Genomic DNA, 22,113 nt, shown 5'->3' with positions numbered 1-22,113 from the left:
GCCCAGTGCCATAGGTCCTGCGCCTCTCTCGAGAGCGCAGGGGATCTGGTGCCCTCCTGTTTCCGGATGTAGAACATCGTAGTGGTGTTGTCCGCGAAGACCTGTACCACCTTGCCCTTGAGGGACGGTAGGAAAGTTCGCCAGCCTTGAGGGACGGTAGGAAAGACTTGAGGGCACAAAACACTGCCTGCAGCTCCAGTACGTTTATTTACAATGACTTCTCCTCTGGTAGCCACAGGCCTCTTCCGTGGAGACTTCCAGTGTGCGCGCAACATCCTACCTGGGAGGCATTTGTTGTGACGTCTCCTGATGAGGTGGGGTCTGGAAGTCTGCGCTCGCAGACAGATGCGTTGGTGGGGAATCTACGCATCGCTCAACGGAAATTCTCATTGAGAGTGATCTTGTCCATGAAGCTTCCAGATACCCGAATCCAACGGGCGTCTAGGAACTCTTGCAGAGGGCACATCAGTAGCCTGCACAGTCGAATGAGGTATATGCATGACGACATGCTGAGAAGGGACTTTATGGACCTCATCCTTGCGATCTTCAGGGCCAACAGCCATTGTACCTTGCCCAATGGCTACTATTCTCTCCTCCGGAGACACCATGCACGACACCGTTGATCCGAGACCCCAGAAACAGTGCGTCTTGCGATGGCACCAAGCAGGACTTTGGCACCCCAGCTCCATCAGCAGCTGGACGGTCTTCGATGTGTGGGCGATCTCCCTCGATTTCGCTCGGACGAGCCAGTCGTCAAGGTAGGGGTGAACGTAGATCCTCGTAGACGCAGCCGTGCCGCCACTGGAAACAGGCACTTGGTGAAAACCCTTGGTGCCAACTTCAATCCGAAGGGAAGGGACTTGAACTGGTAATGTTGCACTTGAACCATGAAGCGCAGAAACTTGCACTGTTCTAGCACGCGCTCAAGGGTGACCATCCAAAACTTCTCGGATTTAATCTACTTGTTCAGACGGCGGAGGTTTAGGATGGGCCTCCAACCGCCAGTCTTCTTGACGAGGAAGTACCAAGAGTAGGCCCGGGAGCCTCTTTGGAACGAGCCCTATCGCGTCCTTCAGCATGGCCCGTACCTCCAGCGGGAAGCGGAGACATTTTCCTGCCTGGCCACTGGTGGTATGCGCCAACACTTTTGTTGGAATTCCAGGGTGTGTCCGTGGGCCAGAGCCTCCAGCAACCAACAGTCAGTGGGGATATACTTCCACACTCTGACAAACGGGGTGCGCAAGTGGGGGCCCGACATCACAGCCGGTTCAATCTGGCTTGGTCGTGGAGGCACTGCCTTGGGGACCTTGACGACGGCAACCTCCTCCAGACTTGCTGTAGCCCCTGTAGGACTCCTGGGCCAAAGAGCGGGACGGTTGGATGAAGAGCTTCCACCGAAGCCTTTGGAGGAACCTTGGGGCTTACCACCAGAAGTTCGAAAGGACGTCGCTGCTGAAGCGTGCCCAAGGAACGAGCCGTCTCGGTGTCCGCCTTGATGGCCTGAAGAGACTCATCCACAGTCTTGCCAAACAAATTGTCCAAGTCGAAGGGCACGTCCAATACCACAGACTGCACATCCTGGCGAAAGTTCGTGGCCCTTAATCAACCTCGCTGATGAAGGCAAACGCTGTTGCCCATTTGGTGGAATCCCGTGTCAGCAATGTCCGTGGCCACAGTGATGGCATGGTCCGATGCCACCTTGTCGGGAAGATGGTTGTCGCTGATGCGATGATTCGTCGTCCCATGGCGTCCAACTTCTTCCCCTCACTGTCAGGGGCTGGGGGGTAGGGGGGGGGGGGGTCTGGGAGGAGTTTAACGCAGAAGAGCCATCAGATTTCTTCCTCACAGCCGCTGAGACCATTGAATATGGGGAAGGGTGGGACCTCAAACACCTGGGTGCAAAGTCCGGCACCCTGTACTACTTTTTGTTGCTGGCCCCTCTTCGCCGGGGCGGAGGACAGGTTCTTCATATGGGACAGTCCCTCACCCCAAATGTCAGTCTCTCGACGTCACCCTCGTCAGGGTCCTTCCCGTAGTACTTGGCCTCGACAAAAATCTTTTCCAAAATGGTCTGAAGAGTAGACCGCTCCTCAGGAGAGTTCGTGCCCTGTAGGATTACCGTGCGTGCCCCCCCGACCCTTCTCTGCGACCAGGGGAGACCATTTCAGGGAGATGATGGGCATCGCCTTCTCCAGAGTCTTCTCTATGGGCTGAAAAGACGATTCCCTCCTGGCAGGCAGGGAAACTCTCGTTTTGGGGGCCACCCCCTGCGAACCCGCGACCCCGGCCTTCGCTAGGGACGCCACCACCACTAACTTTCTAGACCCAGTATCCACTATCTTACAATAGGGTGCTGGAGGGGTTACTTCGTATTCCCTTTGTCTAGTTTCTCATGTAACATTTTTATGTTACCCTTTCTACAATTAATGGCTGGTGTTAGTGGTTTACTTTTTACTACCATTGGATGTTTTTACCGCGGGCTGCAATTGCAGCTGCAGTAAGACACCCATGGGTGCCCATTTTGTCAAAATAGCCTGGTGGTCTTTTTTTGCCATTTCTTGTTGGAAAGTTCCTTCTTGAGATTTACTCTGCACGCCAAACCAGGTTTGATCCCCCTGTTCGCTTTGCCTTTGGTGGGATTCACGAATAAAGCCTGCCTCTGGCTCCAGGGTGTCTGGGGTGGGCAGGAAGTGAGGGAGGTGCCCGAAACTCCCTGTGCTTAGTCTCCTAGGAGACCTAAATGCACTCTGTAGCAATTGGCCAGGTGAAAATCCGTCAAGGACAGCCACCCTGCTGGAAGACTGACATCTAGGCTGGAATGGGAGAAAACTGAATAAAAGGCGAGGCTTTTGGCTTGGAAGGCAGAGTCGACCACTAGACGAAGGAACCGAAGAAGAACTTAAAGAGGACGCCTGCTGCAACTTCTGGACCGTTGGTTTGACCAGTGAAGCCCTGTTGCAGTGCCGAAACACCAAGTTCGACAGGGAAGCTCCTGCAAGGACGACTTCTCCCCTTGAGTTGGTGGGACCAATCAACTCCAAAGTAAGCCATCTGGACATTCTCTCTGAGCTGGTTGCTTTTCCACAGATTTACTGCTGGAAACTGAATAGTCAGGGAGAGGAACACCAGATTGTGTGCGTTTCTTTTAAGTTGGCCAAGAGCTCCAGGAAGATCCTCTGGACTCCCAGGAAGCAGGACTGACCGAGCCGGAGCCCCCTCAACAGAGTGCAGGACCCCAGAAGCAAGGAAAGTCCATCTCGCCAGCCACGAACCACAGTGTTTCTCTTTGCGGTAGTCGCAAGGAGCTGAAACACCGAAGTGACCATCCCATTGCAGTGCAGGAGTCCTCAGAAGTCCCCCCTCTTATCCCGACTGAGGTCCAGGAACAGTGAGATCTGCAGAGCTGCTCAGGAACAGAAGTCATCTGCTGCACTTTTTTCTTCAATACAAAAGGTACTGTAAAAGTCTGAGAGAACCTCTTGTTGTAGAGTTGGTTGCATTTTCTACTACTCACAAGTCTAAACAGCTTGTTGCCCTACATTGATTCTTCTTTGCTTACTTCTGCAAAGACTTTGCCTAATTACCTACCAGCAGTGCTTTAGCCCATATAAGACTTTTGTCGATTGACATTGGCTTAGCCTGTTATAACTGAATGACTGCTTAGTGGATCAAAATGTATTTGCCTGCTTAAGAATATTTGTGATCTCGTTTGTTCCAATAACCTTTTCCTTTAACTAATTTCTAAAAGTATTCTAAATGCAACAGTAAGATATTAATGTCCTCAGCATCCTAGCTATTGAAGTCACCCGAGGGTGTAGGTTGTGACTAGAGCATCCCAAAAGGGCCTTTACTGATTTTAGAATATTAAGTGCGTTTTGAAGTGAGTGTTACTTTTATATAGCTTGCTTCTGAAGAAGGCTTAAGTAACTGACTGATAAATAAATTAATTGTTTATTCACGAAACAATGTGTGTAAGCGTGTATTTGAATACTCGTCACTGTGAATCTCTGTAAATCCCCTACAGCTCACATTGACCCATCTTGAGGTAAGCTTTGCTGCTCAGCCACACTACCAACCTATGCAGTACAGATTTATACCAAAGGTTGGGTTCCTATTGCCAGGAGGTCAGGGTTGTTTTAGTGCACCAAAAGGGTACTGCATACAATCTTGCCTAACGACCCGTAGTCCGCTCCATGCTTTGTGTGGGTGAAGGTAGAGGGGCCCTCCAAGCCCTCCCAGGCTCGGAGTGGGGCCTTGAGTGGGTGGGCCGGCGTTCGCCTGCCAGCTTCGGGATTGGTTTCCAGGTATGAATCACAGGCCAATCGCGGCAGCATTAGGCTGCTTCAGGTGGACATCAACTGCTTTGAGTCAAGGCAGCCGTTATGGAAAGGTGCTGCATGCACAATAAGTATGACCGATGCTGGATCACACACAGATTCCACTGCGCCCGCAGGATATTAAACACTTCCACCGATTTTGTTTTTTAAATTGCAGTTGAAGCACAATTTGCAGCTAAATGAGGCGTATATCGCAATTTCAGCCCGGCAGAGGCCTACCTACTGTAGTAATGACGTTGCCATGTCCACAGAGCATGCCTGGACCTCGTGGTGCTCAGTGAGCCTGGAGAAAGAAAATTCTGCCTTCGGTGCATTAGTCGGGAGAGTGAAAAAACCTTGGGAAAAGCTTTGGGATTTGCACCCTCCTTGAACACCCCCCCCCCACCCTAGTTTTCACTAGTTTTCTACTCCAGAAAAGCTAAAAGCAGTGTGGGTGAACTTAAGTGACATTTCTTAGGGCCAACCCGAAAGGCCCACTATGAAAACCGGAGTGTCTGCCTGGTGTGCAATAGAAGGGTTAGGATAAGCCAGCCCCTCAGTGAGTTATCCAGTTTGGTCCTGTATCAATTCCTCCAATTCTAACCTGAATTTATGGAGGGTTGCCATGGCAATTGAGTGCTGCATTTTAGCATATGGTTTGGCAGCATTGGCTAAAACATGGCCCTTTTGTCCTTTTTGCGGTTTCTTCTTAAGGCTGCTGGAAGATCTTTCTGGGATTTACTTAATTCTCCCCAGTTGCCTTTACAGGTAAACTGGCGGTCCAGTGCTGGTACTGTTTCTGGGTTGTTGCTACAATGTCTCCCCATGAAATCCTCATGGACCAAGCACCTTCTGATACACTAGCCCCTCACGTTAAGAGTGGTGGGTTGCCACTACTTCGCATCAGCTTCATCTTTCACCATCCTGGATCACCTCCATCCATTGATCCCATCGTGGGACCGTTTGGCTGGCTGCGCAGTCTCGACCCTAGAGATGCTCGAAACCTCTTGGTCCGTTTCAGTCTTCCTGGTGTCTTCAGCTTCTCTGCTACAAATTCTGTCTGGTGGATAGCCCACCGCAAAAAATAATTTTTATCCATCTGGGTTGTCACTGGTCAGGGGTTCGTGTTCCAGGGTATTGGATCCTTCTCCTAGCCATGAAAAAGCAGTCCTGTTCTTTCCTGGTTTCACTTTTTGGAAAGCACACTCTCAGTTACTGGCACTGTAAGGACTGGTCACTGGGTCCTGATATATTTGTTGGCACAGCCTTCCGCAGTAGTAGCCATTGACCAATCTATCGCAAATCACCATTTACTCCCATTAGCCTGAATCCTACTCGGCATCCACCCTTCTCCAGCTAGCTGGGTCTTAAATCCCGAACTGTAGCTCTTCAAGGGAGTCTGGTGTCCTGTGGGGTTGGTTGCTTCTTGGAAACACCTCTTTAGTAGAACCAGGACTTTCCTAGCTTTAATGTATGTTGCATGGCTTTGAATGCCTGCAAAGTGACTGTAAAGGGTACTGCATCTCTGCCAAGCACCTACCTGTGATTGATTAAAGAAAGGTCTGTGGGCTCCCTTTCACGCACCCCCCAACCCCGTAGCATTATATTATAATTTACTGAGTCTGTGCAGCGGAAGACAGTGCAAATCGGCACGGTTTTGCTGCCTCTCCACCTCAAACGCCAAAGCCTGCGGAAGAGCACATTAGTGGAAGCAAGCACAGTTTCCTTTTTGCTGATAATTTCCTCCAAAATGGAACTGCTAGCCTTGAATAACACTTTTTTAAATGGCACTTCTATTTTTATTGCCCATCACACAGGCTGGAAAGCAAAAGCAATACATTTCCCAAGTATTGGTCTAACCCCACTGTGGAAAAAGCTTACTTACAAATTTGTCTTTTGATAGCATCGAGACTAAATGGTGCAATACGAAATTTCCCACCCAAATAATCAAGGGGCTGAGATTTAAAGCTTCCAGTGGAGGTTTCACCATTGCAGTATGGTTTATACTGTACCCCCACAAAAGTACCCAAGCTGAGGTGGGGCACGTGGTACACCTTTTGAGGACTGCCGAATATATTCCACTTACTGATCTATTTGTTCATGCTCGTCAATTAAAGCAATGACCAGGATCATATGGATATACTACTGAGGCTGCAAAAAATATGAAAGCCTGCTTATCATCAACTGGTCCTCTCTGTTACACAATCAGAGAATTGTACGTGGCCAATACTTCCAAACCAACAAGTTAATATACCAACAAACTAATTCGGAAGTATCCAGCTCTCTGCACACAAAACAATCGAGGTTCAGAAGTAACCATTGGATGGAGAGCGCACTACTAGACCTGCAAACACAAATGCTTGGAATCATGGATGACAGAAAAGTTGGGATGCTGATTCTGCTAGACCTCTCGCGGCCTACGACTTACTAGACCACAAACTACTACAAAACAGATGAAGGAAATTGCTCAGAAAGAGGCCATTGAATGGATTGGTTCCTTTCTCGGGGCTAGGATGTCTTGAATCTGTTGGGGTACTTCCATGTCTGAAGCAGCAACCCTACACTATGGAGTCCCAGAAGGGGCATATTTGTTGTCAGCCTTGTTCAACATCTACATGAAATCCCTATGCGAGTTACTAGAAGGCACGGGTCTGCATTTTACCAGCTATGCAGACAACTTTCAAATTGGGCTGGATCTAAGTGGAAACTATTCCGATTCAGGCAATCTATGACTCCATCAAGAAATGGATGGTAAATAATTGGATGTGCCTAAATAGCTCAAAAAAGGAGCTTATGATTTTTGGCTCCAAGCAAGCTAGAGCCAAACTAAGCCAGGAAAACTCAGAATTCAGACTGGAGGGATGCTATATACTAGCCGTAGACAAGGTAAAATCCCTGGGGGTACACCTGGAAGCATCCCTTAATGCAGACATGCAGGTAAATGCTATAATCAAGAGCTCCCAATACTAGCTAAAAGGTACTCAAACAAGTGAAGCCGGTCTCGCGTAAGAACTGCAAAACTCTAGTCAGAGCAATCATATTGCTACGGCTGGCTACTGTAATGTTTTGCTCAGTGGAGTGAGCAAAACCAGCCTAAAAAAAATTCAAATAATTCAAAATGACACAGTAAGACTCATCTGCGACACCACATAGCCAATGATCGGAAGAGCCTACACATTGGCTACCCACATCAGCAAGGGTACAATTCAAAAAATTGTCTGTGACACAAATGTGTATACAGAGAAGCCCTGCAATACTTAAAACATCAAATGACCTTACACAAGACAGGTAGAGCGTTGCGCTCAAGTTAAACTAAAATGCTCACTACTATACTAAAGAACAAGAGGCAAGGGCAGATCTTTCCCGGTGATGCCTGCTCAGGCGTGGAATGACCTTCCAACAGCCCTGCTTACAGAAATAAACTATCTGCTATTCAGGAAGAAACTAAAAACCTTTGCATTCAAATAGTTTAAACCAACCGAAGGCCATCTTTTTGTGTGTCCCGTCTTGAACAGAAATTTCTATGTTCGCCCTGATGCCTACGGGCTATGGTGCCATAGAGATAAATACCAAAGTTGTCCATGTGGTTTTACCATCTTTAATAAACTGGTTGCTCGCTCTCAAAAACAAATTGTTAGAAGTTTGGTTTTAAAACCAAGGCACCAAGTCCATCAATCTCTTTACACGATATAATAAAGGGAACACCTACACTCAAAAGGATTGAATGTGTGGAAGGTATTCTTTCGATTGATCATAGGACATGCTAGAAGTTTAATAACACCATGTTGCAGCAAATTAATCGGAAAAACGAAAGGAAACAGGTAGTGCTCCAGATAAGATTGTGGTGGGAGTATTTTATTCTCCATTTTTAAACTCAGAATAAATGTGATTTTAAGAGTAAAAATGACTTCTTTGTAAGAGAGTAAAATGTATGCGACATCCAGCCGAGGTGTGCAAAAACTGCATGGAAATCATTACTATGCAGCAATTTACATAGTAAAGCAAGCGCAAATTGTATGGAGCGTTTTGAGGTTCGATAGCCGAAATGTCTTTTGGTGTTTAATGAACGTCCTCATTTCCCGGTACTATTCCTACCTACTGTTATGCCAATGTTATGATACTACAGTGCAGAGAGGCAAGAACTCCATGCTAAATTATATATCTAATTTCATGGTCAAATGGTTATTTATATAGTGCTTTTGGCAAAGCGCTGTACATAGAACATATTTATCACAATTTATCGTCAAACCGAAGTCAGTCCTCCATCGACCTTGAAAGGATGAAATGCTGAGTTAGCCTTGTTGGGATTCGAACCTGCACCATTCAGATCGCACACAGATTGCAGCAACGAGTGCTCAACCGGCTGAGCTACCTTATTGGCCAACATCCTTCAGAGGTTGGTTAACGGAGTATCGACTGAGGTAAAATAATCACAGTGCCTAGATGTTGGACGAACCATGTATGAAGCGCTACATAAAGTTAAATACCTACCTGGATTATTACAGGGACCGGTTTTGCCGAGTTTCTATTTGAATCACAAAAGTAAATTTCATTTGTTTATTTTTGAACATCGCTTGCAATTCCTGAAGTCAGGTTTTGGGTGTTTTAATTGTAGTCTTGAGGATTTGAGAGGCTCTAACACCTGTGACTGGTGTAATGACAATCACTCACCCTTAATCAAAGACTCTGCTGCTGCTGATCATTTATAGTAATGTACCCCATTGACTGCAAGTTTGAATTGATATAAACTAGACTGTGCATTGTCATCATTTTACACAGTTTTTATAATTAGAATGTAAATTAAATTATAAGTGTAAAAAAGATCTGCCTCTGCATGATTATGCACACAGCACAGGAACTCTGACAAATACAATTGCAATACTGGTTTGCTTTCACTGGAATAAAAAGCATAATTTGCGACAAAATATTAATTCTCATTTGCAACTTAAGTTTTCAATTTTATTAATTTTACAATCCAAAAATGCTAGGAACATAAATATGCACAGTGCTTCTGTTTGCTCCATGAGCATCGACATACAGCACAGCAGAAGCTAAATGGAAAGAAACCATTCCTTTTATCATGGTGTGCAGTTTCTTGCTTTGAAAGGCTTCAGAGAAATACATTCTGTTTCAGAGACGGTTATCCATGGCTTGAATTACATCCATGTAGATAAAATCAAAAGAAGCATTCTGGTTTCTGTCAAGTAACCTGACCTTTGCACTGTCCTCTGTTCTAAACTTGTGTGTAAATGTACACAGGAAAATAAAGTTGTTGTATTTACAAGATTTTCATGCGTAAAAAAGCCTAGTATGCACCTTATCTGGGAGGCCTGGAAACAGGAGATCTCTCTAGCGATAAACCATGCAAAGCCTAAACGGTTGAGTGCTCAAGAAAGCTTGTTCAGTTAGGCCTCGAGGCTTTCCTTGGTTTCCAGCTAAATGGATGCTTGTATATGGGGGCCAGGGTGTGCACTTATTTTATTAGACATCATCTGTGAGCTACCTTGTTTAAAAAGAAAACGGGTGACAAAAGTAATTGCTGGGTTCAAATATACACAAAAAAATCAGACTATTCATCAACATATGTCGCACACTAAAGTGGCATTTCCAGTTTGAATTAGGTGTTCAATGACAAAGAAATTTCCATTAATAGTGAGGTTTTAACCTTAAGCATATTGAAATAGAGAATAAACTAACACTGAAGATAATAGTTTGTTACCTTGAAAAAACTCAGGCAAGGAAAATAACAGACGCCTGCGGTTTGACACACACACACACACACACACACGGCAAGGGTAGTGTCACAATCCATTCACATCAAAGCTAATAGCAGAAACCACAAGTCCCTACTCCCCAGTGACGGAACAGGCACCACAGGTGGGGCTATTTCCATGCAGACAGACACTAGGAGCCTCAAATTAAGGATTTCAGGATGCTCCAAAGGTTTCCAACTTACATTGTCTATTCACTGTCACACCCTAACTTGAAAAGCTTACAATTTCAGAACATTACTCAATGCTTTCCAGAGACTACCAAGTGTTGTAATTGCATTTGCCCCTTCAATTGTATTCAGACGTAAACCTCAGGGTGGAAGTAAAGTCATTTGTCTCAACTACTTTTCTTTGTCAAGGGGCTGAAAGTCAGCTGTTCAATAACCATGCTTTAATGGTCAATGATCACAAGAATATTGTACATTTCACTGCGCTTCGGAAAGGACTTGGATATACACAAAAATACTGGTGGGACTAAATACCTGATGTGTTCCCCAGAAAAAGCAAAGCAAAACATGCAAGTATGTCCATTTGAGCCATGTCAGTGGAAAGATTAATATGGTTATAATTAATACAGTTTGAATTAAAACAAAGGTTTGCATAACTTACTGATTAAACAACATAGAAAGCATCATCTCATTTGTCTCCTCTGGCAAATTGTTGAGGAAAAGAATATAGTTGGGTGGGTTGTCGGGCACCTGTAATAAGAACAACATATCAATGGCTAGAACTAAAACTACAGATTTCGTGCGTCGTTGTACAGCGTTTAAACAAACTGTCAAACATATAAAAAAAAGTCACTTAAAGGAGCAGAACCCAAGCAGTTCTATTCAGAAAATCTCATTTGGTCACATGTCCAGTGCAGTAAACAGGTCTGAATACAAATCAATGTCTAAAGTGGCAGAAGACATATCAATTTATGAGGTCATTTCACGAATACTATACAGATGAAAACTGGTTGTCAGTGTTTATTCAAACACACATTACCTGTAAAATTTGCGACGTAGCAAGGAAAAGGACATTGCTGGTATCCATTGCCATAACCTAAAAAGAAACAAAAACATGTTAACAAAGGGACACAAAAAACACCTTTTTCAAACAGTGAATAATGTATACAATGGCTCTCCAAGTGGCCCACAAACACTTGATTTTAAAGTAAACTAGTTGCTCTTCTACTAGCGTGTAAACTCTGGCAAACAAATATGCTAGCAGTCCCTGATCAGATCAGCATTATTCTAGACATTCCAAATCATCATTAGCAAAAGCCGACGACAATTGGTAACCTGCAGAGCCCTTTTAATTTTGTTGTAGATTGCAACCTGCAAATCCTGAAATGAAGGCAGACAAATAGCAACTCTCTGGGCAGGATCCATGGTTGCCCACGGAATGTAGATGCGCCATCCACAACACCCATAATTCATCCAAAGTAATAGCAGACATCCTGGATGTTACCAGGTTAACTTCTTGCTAAGCAAACAAATGAAACTAAAAACAATTCTAGAAAGACACAGAATGCACTTCCCAATCAGTGGATTTTCAGCAAAATGTGCTGCGTCTCAAGAAAGCCACTTAAGGGCAATTGGATATATGCTTGCTTTGCAGGAGTTAAAATTACTATTTTGGCAGAAGCAGAATATAGTACAAGTACTTCCAACTCACGGTCACAGTACTTCAGTTGCTAGACTAGCACAGGTCTGCAACCTGTGGATTTCCAGAGGTTTTGGACTACGACTCCCATGTTCCCTTAACAAAGACTATGCTGGCTAGAGCCGATTGGCGTCGTAGTCCAAAAGATCTTGGTTGCAGACACATGCAAGACAAGGAATTAGGTTTTCATAAGTACCAGGACCACATTTGAAGACACAGGAAAAGGGAAAATAGCACGTTTTTAAAATTACCTGACTAGGCTTTTTGCTGGCCTGTTCTTGGGCCTTGGCCTTCTTTTTATCTTTCTTTTTGTCCTTGTCCACATAGGTACCACGCATTTTTGCCAGGGCATCCGAGTCCGTTTTTGCATATTGAATACGCTGTTAAAAAACAAAATGTACAAGATTGTGCCATAATGTAGATTATACTATTCCTGCCAACAATGAGGCTGGTCCCTTTTATGAACTTCAAAAACGCACATCTATTGGTAAAAACAAATGCAACAAGTCGCTAAAAGAACAAGACTATTTTCCATGCAGATAAGTGATTTGTTGTGCAGCATTAGTACCAATACAATTTCTAAATACTGTGCACTCATCTAACGGGACAGCACAGCAGTGAATATTGAAAATAGCTTTCCAATGTTGGGATGTTAGAGCAGAAAACAGCATTTCCTGGCTGCTCCAGTTCTGCTCAGAACCAAGAGAAGGCGGTGGCCGAGTGGTTTAAAAGCCTGGGCCTTACCCAGCAGCAGGCCTGAGAGCAGAGCCGTGTTCAACAGTTGGCCACTACTTCATCACCAAATGTCAGAAACTGACCCATGATTTTGAGGCTCTTGGAGAGCAGCATTATGCTTCACAGTTGGTCTCTCAGCTACAGGAGTCGTGTGATATGGCTGGAAGGCAATGCAGCCGAGCATTGCCTTCCAGTCATAACGAGCGAAAGATGGTGGGCAGGTGCAAGATATGTTTTTTTTCTTCCATTTTTGGGATGGGGCCAGAAAACTTAGTGGGGGGAGGAGGGGGAAATGGTGGCAGAATGCCAAGTATTTATTTTTGGATCTAGGTCTGAAGACCATGCGCCAATGAGCGACGTAGCAGAAAGTCGCTTGTCAAAGGCCAGCCCCTGCAACGCTGCTCTCCATTTCCCCCCCTCTCGCGCCTTCCCGTGCTGGTCTGCAGAGAGCAATCTATTTTTCTATTGTGGTTGGGGTAGTGGGATGATCTGCTCAAGGGTGTTGGTGATGGTAGGACACCACATTTTAGATCCTTTGGCATGATGTGGAGAGGGAGCTACAAGGTAGGGAGACAAGGAATTGTAGCACAAGATCAGTTATTGTGGGCAACAAGGAACATAAAATGTATGAGCTACTAACCGGCATATATTGTATTGTTCATTTATAAAGTGCTTCTACACAAAAAAGTGCTTCAAAGCGCCCCAAGACAGGAGGGGAACATAGGATACAATCATTCATAAGGCCTTTGAATTTCAGAATGATATCCAATAATAGTAAGCATACTAGACCTGACATTTCTGCTAATTCAAGTGCATGTAATTGGGGGAGGGGGGCGGAAGAATAAAACTGACAATGCAAGTGCGTGACCAGCAGCCAGCAGTTAGGATAGAAGGGGACAAGAGCAGGTTATTGTGTCTTTAAAGTGTGCCACTGACACGTGTTTCATGTGCACAATGTAAAGGGGGGCAGGCGAGGGTTGTTAAGCAAAGTTTGTATGCAGTACCCTTTGGGACCACTACACACAACTAGGACTTAAGGTGTAAGCAAATCCAACCTTTGGTGTAAGTCTGCACTACACAGTTTTGGTAGCGGAGCTGATCAGCCAGGCTTATCTCAATAGGGCATGTGAGCTGAAATGATGTTAGAGGTCTACAATCACAAGTGTTCAAATAAACTCTCACACTCAAGGTGTCTTTGATAAATGGAGGCAATTATATCACACACAAATACACTTCAACACTATTCAGAAATACTTTTCAAGAGGAGCAAAAGGCAAAGATTATTAGCACATGAAAGGTTACAGTTATTCTTAGAGAGTGCAAATATTTAGAGTTCACCAGAAGTCATTTTAATTCAATAGGCTAGGACAGAGTCAATGGGCTAAAGTGTTGGATAGGATAAAGCAGTTCTGGTAGATAAAACGGAAAAGTCTCTGCAAAAGTTCTTAGGAATAGTTTGTAGCAAGAAGAATCATATGGTGGGTCACAAGCTGATTAGGCCTGTGAGTTGGGAAAGTTTCAAGCACGTTCACTGCGAGAGGCATGCACTCTGTCTGATTTTACAGTACCTTTATAAATGAAGAAAAAGATGCTGCTGATGACCTCTGTGCCTGGAAGTTCCTGCATATCTTGCTGTTCCTGAGCCTCAGTTGTGGGGACAAGAGGGAGGACATCAGGAGTACTCCTGCACTGAGACTTGTCAAAGAGCTGGCAACTGGCAAATCTTCAATTCCGGTAGCTGTAGTCAAGCACACAAACGGGTGTCCTTCTCCCTGGTTATTCGGATTCCTGCTGTAGGAAAATACAACCAGCTCCAAAATTGGTATCCAGGTGGCTTGGTGTCGAGTTGATGGGAGAAGTCGTCCTTGGAGAGCTTCTCTGTCGAGATGAACTTGGTGATTCGGACCTGCAGCAGGGCTTCACCAGGCAAACCAACGGTCCAGGAGTTGCAGCAGCCATCCTCTTCAAGCTCTTCTTCGGCTCTTTCGTTCCAGTGGTCGACTGCCTTCCAAGCCAAGAGACTCGCCTTTTATTCAGTTCTCTTCAACTCATTACAGCCTAGCTGTCACTCACCCAGCAGGGTGGCTGTCCTTGACGTACAGTCAGCCAGCCAGCCAATCACCACAGAGTGCATTTGGGTCTCCTAGGAGACTAAGCACAGGGGGTTTCGGCACCTGCCTCACTTCCTGCCCACCGCAGACACCTGGCGCCAGAGGCACTATTCACTGCTGAAGCCCGCCAAAGTGACCAAACCTAGTTTGGCACGCAGCAACAAACTCTAGAAGGACCTTTCCAAAAAGAAATGGTGAAAAAAGAAGACAGAGCGGTTTAACAAAGCTCCTAACGCGCGACACCTCTAAATCTTGAATGGACCTCCTGAAACGCACATCGCGCATTTGAAAACGCAGGTGGACTGAGAGTGGGGTCCCATAATGGTGCCAAACAGAAGATCCAGGTGGGTCAAGGCTAGGTATATATGCGACATTCAGGATTTCTTCAATAACAAACATCCCGACAGATGATCGCAAGACTGGAATCATTCTAAAATACATCCAATGCCCTGAATTACAGTATTGATGTCTTTGAAGGGCTTGTCGTCACACATACAGGAGAGAAGAGATACAGGGAAATGGGCATCTACGAACCCTGTGAACACGTAGGTACGAGAGGGGGCGCACATCAGAAGGCTCCCCTGCGTCTTGACATCCTATTGAGTTTGCAGAGACGATGGAGACCTACAATAAACATATCAGTGGGACAAGCACCTTTCCCAAAGGTGGATGACCAGGACTTTACAGTCATATGCAAAGCTGGCGCACCACTTTCACTTGAGGAGAACCACCATTGTGCCAAAGGTCGCCACGAAGACCCCAACATCAAGGCACGCTCAACTCCATGCAAGACAAAGAACCAGTGGAGGGTTGGGCGTGTGCCCTCCTCAAGACTGCACTTTTCTGCCAATAAAAAGACTATCGTCTCCTTTCCATGAACGGGACACGCAGAAGGCCCTACCTGGTTCATAACCCTGCCCCTCCGAGAAGGGAACTTGGTGTCGGAGACTCCTCAAACCAGTGACACAACAACCATTCCATCAGTGGTGCTGCATTTAGAGGCTGCAACTGACCCCATTACTCTGATCCCCACCTGCCATACAGAAGGTTGGGCCCCCACACCCGGGGCGTGTGCCCTCTTCTCCCTGGGCTCCATCGTGTTACCCGACGCGGTTACGCAAGATCCGGACACACCATATTGAACATCACCTCTTAGGCGCCTCAACCTGGTGCACATGTACATTCGAGAGAAACTTGCACCCCACAAGTTCATCCTCCACATCGTACTGATAACATCCTTCCTCCGTCCCCAGGGCCTGAAGCAGCTGCCACCAAAGCAGATGTAGCTGAACGAAATGAAGAGTATGAGAGTTGACAAATAACTCAAAGAAAAGACAAGATGGAGGAGAGACTCGAGGAGGTAGAGAATAACCAACCCTCCCTCACCACACTCGAATCCCAAATGGATCAGAGGATCACAGACCAATGTCAGTGAGGAGCAATTCCACTTGAAGGTCGACGACTTAGAGAATTGCGAACGACGCAACATACGTATTTTCGGCATACCTGAAAGAGAAGGGGAGACCGAGCTTGACCTAAAGAATCTTGCACACGGTAATGAAACAGCTGTTTGAAGAAGACGCTAGATGAACCGAAAATCGACCGCATTCACAGAGCTGGAGCAGGCGGCCCAAAGACAGTATTGGTGCGGTTCCATAACTATGCGGACAAAGCGAGGGTCCTCGAGAAACCTAGAAGGTGCCCACAGATTACCTTGGATACGACAACTGTCTCAATTTACCAGGACTTGTCCTCTCTTATATTGGCAATGAGAAGGAAATGCCTCCCACTCACCAAATGGCTCAAAGAAAAAGGTGCAATACTGCTGGGGCTATCCTTTTTCACTTACGTTTGAATGTAAAGGGAGCAAGATCAGGCTGAAATCTGAGATAGACATTCGCAGCTGCATGACAGGTCTAGTCGGAGATCAGGAGGAAGGGGCAAACAAAGTGGGAAGAAGAGACGAGGCTAGAGAATGGCGAATAAAGGGACTGAGGCGGAGAAAGATACTAGGTTCTAGACAATTTCGGAGGATGAACGCATCACCGGACATGGAACATTGAATCTCTCAATATGCACTGACACTCCCAGAGTGCAGGCTTGAACTGAGAACTCTTCAGTCATTTTCGGCTGAAGGCTCACACTGAAGACCAATAATCAGACGATTACGGTATTGAAAATTGTGAAACAGATGGTCTTGTCAGTGCTACGGTAAAAGGAGGAGGGGGAAACAGGGGGCTCAATGTTGTTTGAGGTGTTATGTTCTGGGGCCCCGAGTTGCACGGTCCTCCCTGATGGTTCGTTGCTACCCGGGTCAAGATGACCCAGTTAGACCGGACACCACTGGGGCGGGGGGGAAGGGATGCTAGGTGGAATGGGGGAGGGTGGGCAGAGGCAGAATCTCGCACTGATGCATAAAAACTAAGTCGGTCTGTTGCGGCCCCTTGCTAAGTGGCTAGACCTCAGACATGGCCGTGGCAATAGACGATACGAGTGCGGCCAGATTCCTTAGGGCTGGCACACTTAATTTGAAAGGACTCAATTCTCCCACTAAGCGGTCACTCGTCTCCCAGGAATTCAGAAGAGCCAATTTGGATGTACTCTTCCTCCAGGAGACCAAATACATGCGAGGGGAGGAGCGCAAGGTTCTGTACTCCAGGGTGGGTCCTGAATTCTGGGCTTCTGGTCCTCTGCGGAAAGCAGGAGTGTGTATTCTTGTGAAGAAGGTACTCAACCTTGAGGTCACTAATGTTTGTTCAGATGTGGAGGGAAGGCCCATTGTATTGGTGGGTAGAATACGCAACACCACTCTAACCCTTGCTTCCCTATATAGCCCCAATACTGGCCAATCCCACTTCCTTCAGCATATGGTACAGAAGATTATGCTTGAGGCTGCTGGAGAGGTCATCCTGGGCGGGGATTTCAACATGTGGGCGGACCCTACACTTGACAGGCAAGCAGGTAACCCAGAGGTAAATGCGCCGCCTGACGGTGGCCGGGCTGAGGTGGCTAAAATGATGGACCTATATGGCGGTACCTCCACCCCAAGCAACTGGGATTATACCTCCAATTCTGCCCCACACTCCACGTTCACCAGGATAGATTACATATATCTCAATGCTAGTATGTACGATGCGACAGTGGCCGCAGAGATTACCCCGATCTCATGGTCGGATCATGCTATAGTCACCACTGAAATGTCTTTCCTTGCGTTACCGCATATAAACTCAAAGTGGCACTGCAATGAAACACTATGGAAAGGCCCGGTCTTTTGTGAGCAACTGGCAAACTAGATCACAGAATATTTCAAAACAAACGACACGGGTGAGGTATCCAAAAATCCATTGTGGGAGGCAGGGAAGGCAACATGGAGGGGTATATTGATAAAAGAGGGCACTGACAAGAAAAGAGAGGACCCTGATAGAAAATAAACTAAGGCATGAGATTGCACACCTAGATCGTGCAGCACAAGCCTCTAGGGAAGGGAGAGAATTGCTGAAGCTGTCCAAAAGTGAACTGCGTCGATTGGAAGAGGGGCTAACCATACGCAGACTCCAGTTCCTCAAACAAAAACAATATGAAAAGGGTGACAAAGCAAATGCGCTCCTGGCCGCTCGATTACAGGGGCAGCAGGCAGAGAGATGGGTTACAGCTATCGAAGGTGGTAGTGATCCCCGTTCAGGGCACTCTAAGAACATCCTCGAGGTCTTTGCTGACTTATGAGCAGCTCTACAAATCGGAGACCACGCGAGGAGACTTAGATATAGATCTCTACATGGAAGGTATAGACATGCCGAAACTCTCCCGAGATAAAATGGATATTAGAGTCTCCTATAACTGCTGATGAAGTAGAGAGGGCAATTGGGAGGTTACCAACAGGGAAAGCACCAGGAAATGATGGGTATACTGACAGCTTTTATAAGACCTTCCTCAAGCCCCTCCTCCCCTTTATGGTTGAGCTGCTTGTTTTATTCACTTATAAATGCGTACCAAACCCGAGGGTAGCTGGGGGCAGCAGTACAGGATATGCCATTTAAACTGGAGTTGCCCCTGAATGCTTCGCACAAGCATTAATCTCTAATCCCTAAAAATCAGAGAGATCCCAAACAATGCGGTTCATACCGCTCAATCTCGCTCTTCAATATAGACGCAAAATAGCGCTGTTGTGTAAGGTGGGACTTGGCCATACATTCAGAAAAGGGGTCAGGGCGGTGTATTCATCCCCTCAGGCATCCGGCATGGTCAATTCGGAATACTCGAGATGGTTCCACTGGGACCCACTCCCAAATTCTCCAGTAAACTTTCCCAGCTGGGTCTAGTGTTAGGGGGGAGGGGGTTGGGTCACACGGGAAGAACATCCCTACGCTACTTGGTGATCAATTGGATGAGACATGGAGGATATGTATGAAGCAAACTTCCCCCCCCTACATCCTTGCCTCGTTTCACGCAGACCGCGCAAAATGGCAGCCGCTCACAAAGCTCATGTTATGCCTCCCATGATTTCTGTACCCTTTCCAGGTCCTCCCCCTAAAAATCCCAGATGTATTTTTTTGAGAAGTGAAACGTGCCATACTACGTTTCCTGTGGCCGGGGAAGAAAGCGCAAATACCATACGAGGTACTCATAATGCCCAAGGATAAGGGTGGGGTATCAAATTATATTACCAGGCAGTCCAATTGTGTGTACTCGTACCCCACCTAAGAGGTAGAAAAGACCTGCATTGGGTCCATCTTGATAATTACAATTTAGCCCCCGCCACGGTCTTGGGAGTGGCTGTGGGTTCCCAGAGCCCAACTCCTGCGGAAACTCAGACTATCCCATACTAGGTACACTGTGGGATATATGGAAGGAAGGACCGGACAAAATGTGTTATCACGTGGCCATCCCCACGAGCAAGATATGGGCCCCAGGGGTCCGCAAACAGATCCGACCACCCACTGTATCAATCCTGGTTCGATGCTGGCTTGTAAAGGGTTGGACAGTTATGGCACAGGGGAGCGTTTCTTACAATCCCGGAACTAGAGAATGCGCTCCAGATAAGTCTGATCACGGTTTCCCTCTACATGCGGCTAAAGGGTGTACTCATGAAAAAAGACTGGCAAGTGAAAATACAAAAAGGTACCTCACGCCGTTTGAAAAGGTGCTCAATACGGTGACTGAAACTAAGGGCCTGATCACAGGCATGAACAGAGCACGAACAGAGCACTGTTAATGAGAGGAGATAATCTACTAAGCTCAAACACACGTGTGAGCTGGACTTAGGCCGAGACTTAGCTGAGCACACATGGGCTAAAATATGTAAAAGGGCCTTCACAGGTTTCGATTGCTGCACAATACAAACTGCATGCTATTAAGTTGTTACACAGGTGGCAATACGACCCCTACAGATTGTCAAAAATGTATCAGACTACCAGCCCCCTGTGCTGGCGGTTATGTGGGGGAAAGGTCCGATTATTGGCATATGTGGTGGGCATGCCCCCACGTCCAAATATACTGGAATGAAGTCTTGGGCTGGATTAAGCAGATTGATGGGGTCTCTCCCGGGATGTAACACCTCTCCTTATATTGTTTGGCTTAGCGGAATGGGAGGCTGACGCGAGACCAAAAGGAATTGTGGCCCCCTTACTACTCGCCGCACGTGCCTGCCTGGTCGTCAGCTGGAAGGCAGAACAACTCCCCTCCAAGAAAGAATGGCTCGGGTTTGCCACAAATCAATCTATATATATATATATATATATATATACACATACATACATACATACATACACACACCATGGAGAGGATCACTGCAGTCCTACATGAGAGAGCTGCCCAACACGAGAAGTTGTGGAATGACTTTTCACATCCCTAATCCCACAAGATGCCAAGCGCAAAGGGACGACGTGAAAGATGAAGGATAGTAACGTATCCTAGGATCAACATGATATGCGAGTCCCAGCAATCTGAGAAAACTTATTGCCGGTGCTAGAATATTCCATCTAGACACTTTAGACAAACAAACTCCAAAAGTGGTCCTCATATGGCTCCAATACAAATGTATGATAACACAAATATTGTCCTGGGGGAATGGGTACGGTGAGTTGAAACTATGTTGTTGGTCATGTATCTAGTTGAGGAGGGTGGCGGGAAGGTTATTGCGTGCCTCTAGTTTGACTTGAATGCCAAAGTATGATGTAGGTTTTCTTTGTTTAAAACCAAATAAAATCAAATTAAAAATAAAAAAATAAAAAAAGAATCTCATATCCACTTTGGGGATATGGTCAGCCGCCATGGATATACACTCCCAAAGGATGCGAGTGAACCTTGCCAACGTGCAGCGCCGTACTTCCAGCCGAAAAGGCTAGGGCATCGTAACATTGGTCATCCCCATCAGGAAGGATAGTACAGTAGGCATTTTGTCTAGTGGTTGAGGTGGGAGCTTGAACCACCAGACTGTGGCGAGTGTTTTGTTAAATAAAAAGACTCACCGCTTGATATCCTGTATTTTGGAGGTCAACTTCTTGTTGACCGCCAAATTGAGTTCAGGTGCCTCCCAATTTGTAGCTACGCACTTTTGCAAAGCTGCATGGAATGGCACAATAGGGTCTTCTTGATGTCCCCGGTGCAAAATGTCAGTCAAGTAATCTTGTTCAAAGACTGGGCTTGGTCTAGCCCAACCCATATATTCAATAACTTTTTTTTTTGAAATTTCAGTTTTATTGGTATTTACAGGTAAAACAGTGACATCTCTTCAATGCAATCATGTGCGGAGAAAGAACATATAATCTTAATACGAAAGAAGCCATATAAACGTCTGCCATGTGATATGCTGGTAACAACAAAAGGAGAACATTGCAAACATCAATCACCTCCCCCCCTTTCATTTGCGTCCCAGATGCGAACAGGGACGTTTCTTCTGTTACTTATTAAAGTTCTTTACAGAGTTGGGACGACAGCAGTAGGCACGAGTGTCCAAGGGAAATGAGAACAACATGTTATTCATACAGGCATCAGATAATTCTGTGAGATCATACTAAGGCATTACACACACCAATTTTCAAGTAATATATTGTGCACGGAAGGCAGCCCATTCGGTTTCCACCGATGCACTATGTCCGTGTAGAGCAGCGGTCAAACTCTCCATTCTGAAGATGTTTCGTGCGACATTCACCCATTCCGTCTTAGTGGGGAGGGATGGTTTTTCCATGCCATTGTGAGGCAAGCTCTTGCAGCCATCAGCAAATCCAGGATCATATCGTCTTCTTCAATTAAGCCAAAGAGGACCAGTATGGGATGTTGTTCTCTGTCATCATCGTCTAGATCTTTTATCCAACTGAGGACTTCATCCCAATATGTCTGCACCTTGTTACAGCCCCACCACATGTGCCAATAGTTCGCGTCTTGGCCACAGCCCCTCCAGCATTGTGGGTTGACCCCTTGATACATTTTAGCAAGTCTGAGCGGGTCGTACTGCCATCTGTGAAGGAGTTTGAGCGTGTGAAGTTTATATTCACATGATATTGATGATTTAGCTGTCTGCCTGCACATGCACAG

The 22,113-nt window shown here is 46.1% G+C and overlaps 1 protein-coding gene across 1 annotated transcript in view; it reads right to left on the bottom strand.

Moving 5' to 3' along the window:
* Window positions 1-22,113, bottom strand: part of SNRPB2 (small nuclear ribonucleoprotein polypeptide B2) — a 152,975-nt gene that overhangs the window by 12,681 nt on the left and 118,181 nt on the right. The window contains exons 4-6 of the mRNA XM_069608348.1: window positions 11,986-12,114; window positions 11,075-11,131; window positions 10,697-10,785 (exon numbers count right to left, since the gene is read on the bottom strand). Of these exons, the coding sequence (XP_069464449.1) occupies window positions 10,697-10,785; window positions 11,075-11,131; window positions 11,986-12,114 (275 nt within the window). The remainder of the gene's footprint in view (window positions 1-10,696; window positions 10,786-11,074; window positions 11,132-11,985; window positions 12,115-22,113) is intronic.

The sequence above is a fragment of the Ambystoma mexicanum genome, chromosome 4q, assembly GCF_040938575.1.
Source record: "Ambystoma mexicanum isolate Mex_15411 chromosome 4q, UKY_AmexF1_1, whole genome shotgun sequence".
Classification (NCBI taxonomy): Eukaryota; Metazoa; Chordata; class Amphibia; order Caudata; family Ambystomatidae; genus Ambystoma; species Ambystoma mexicanum.
This window is presented reverse-complemented; position numbering and strand designations above follow the sequence as displayed.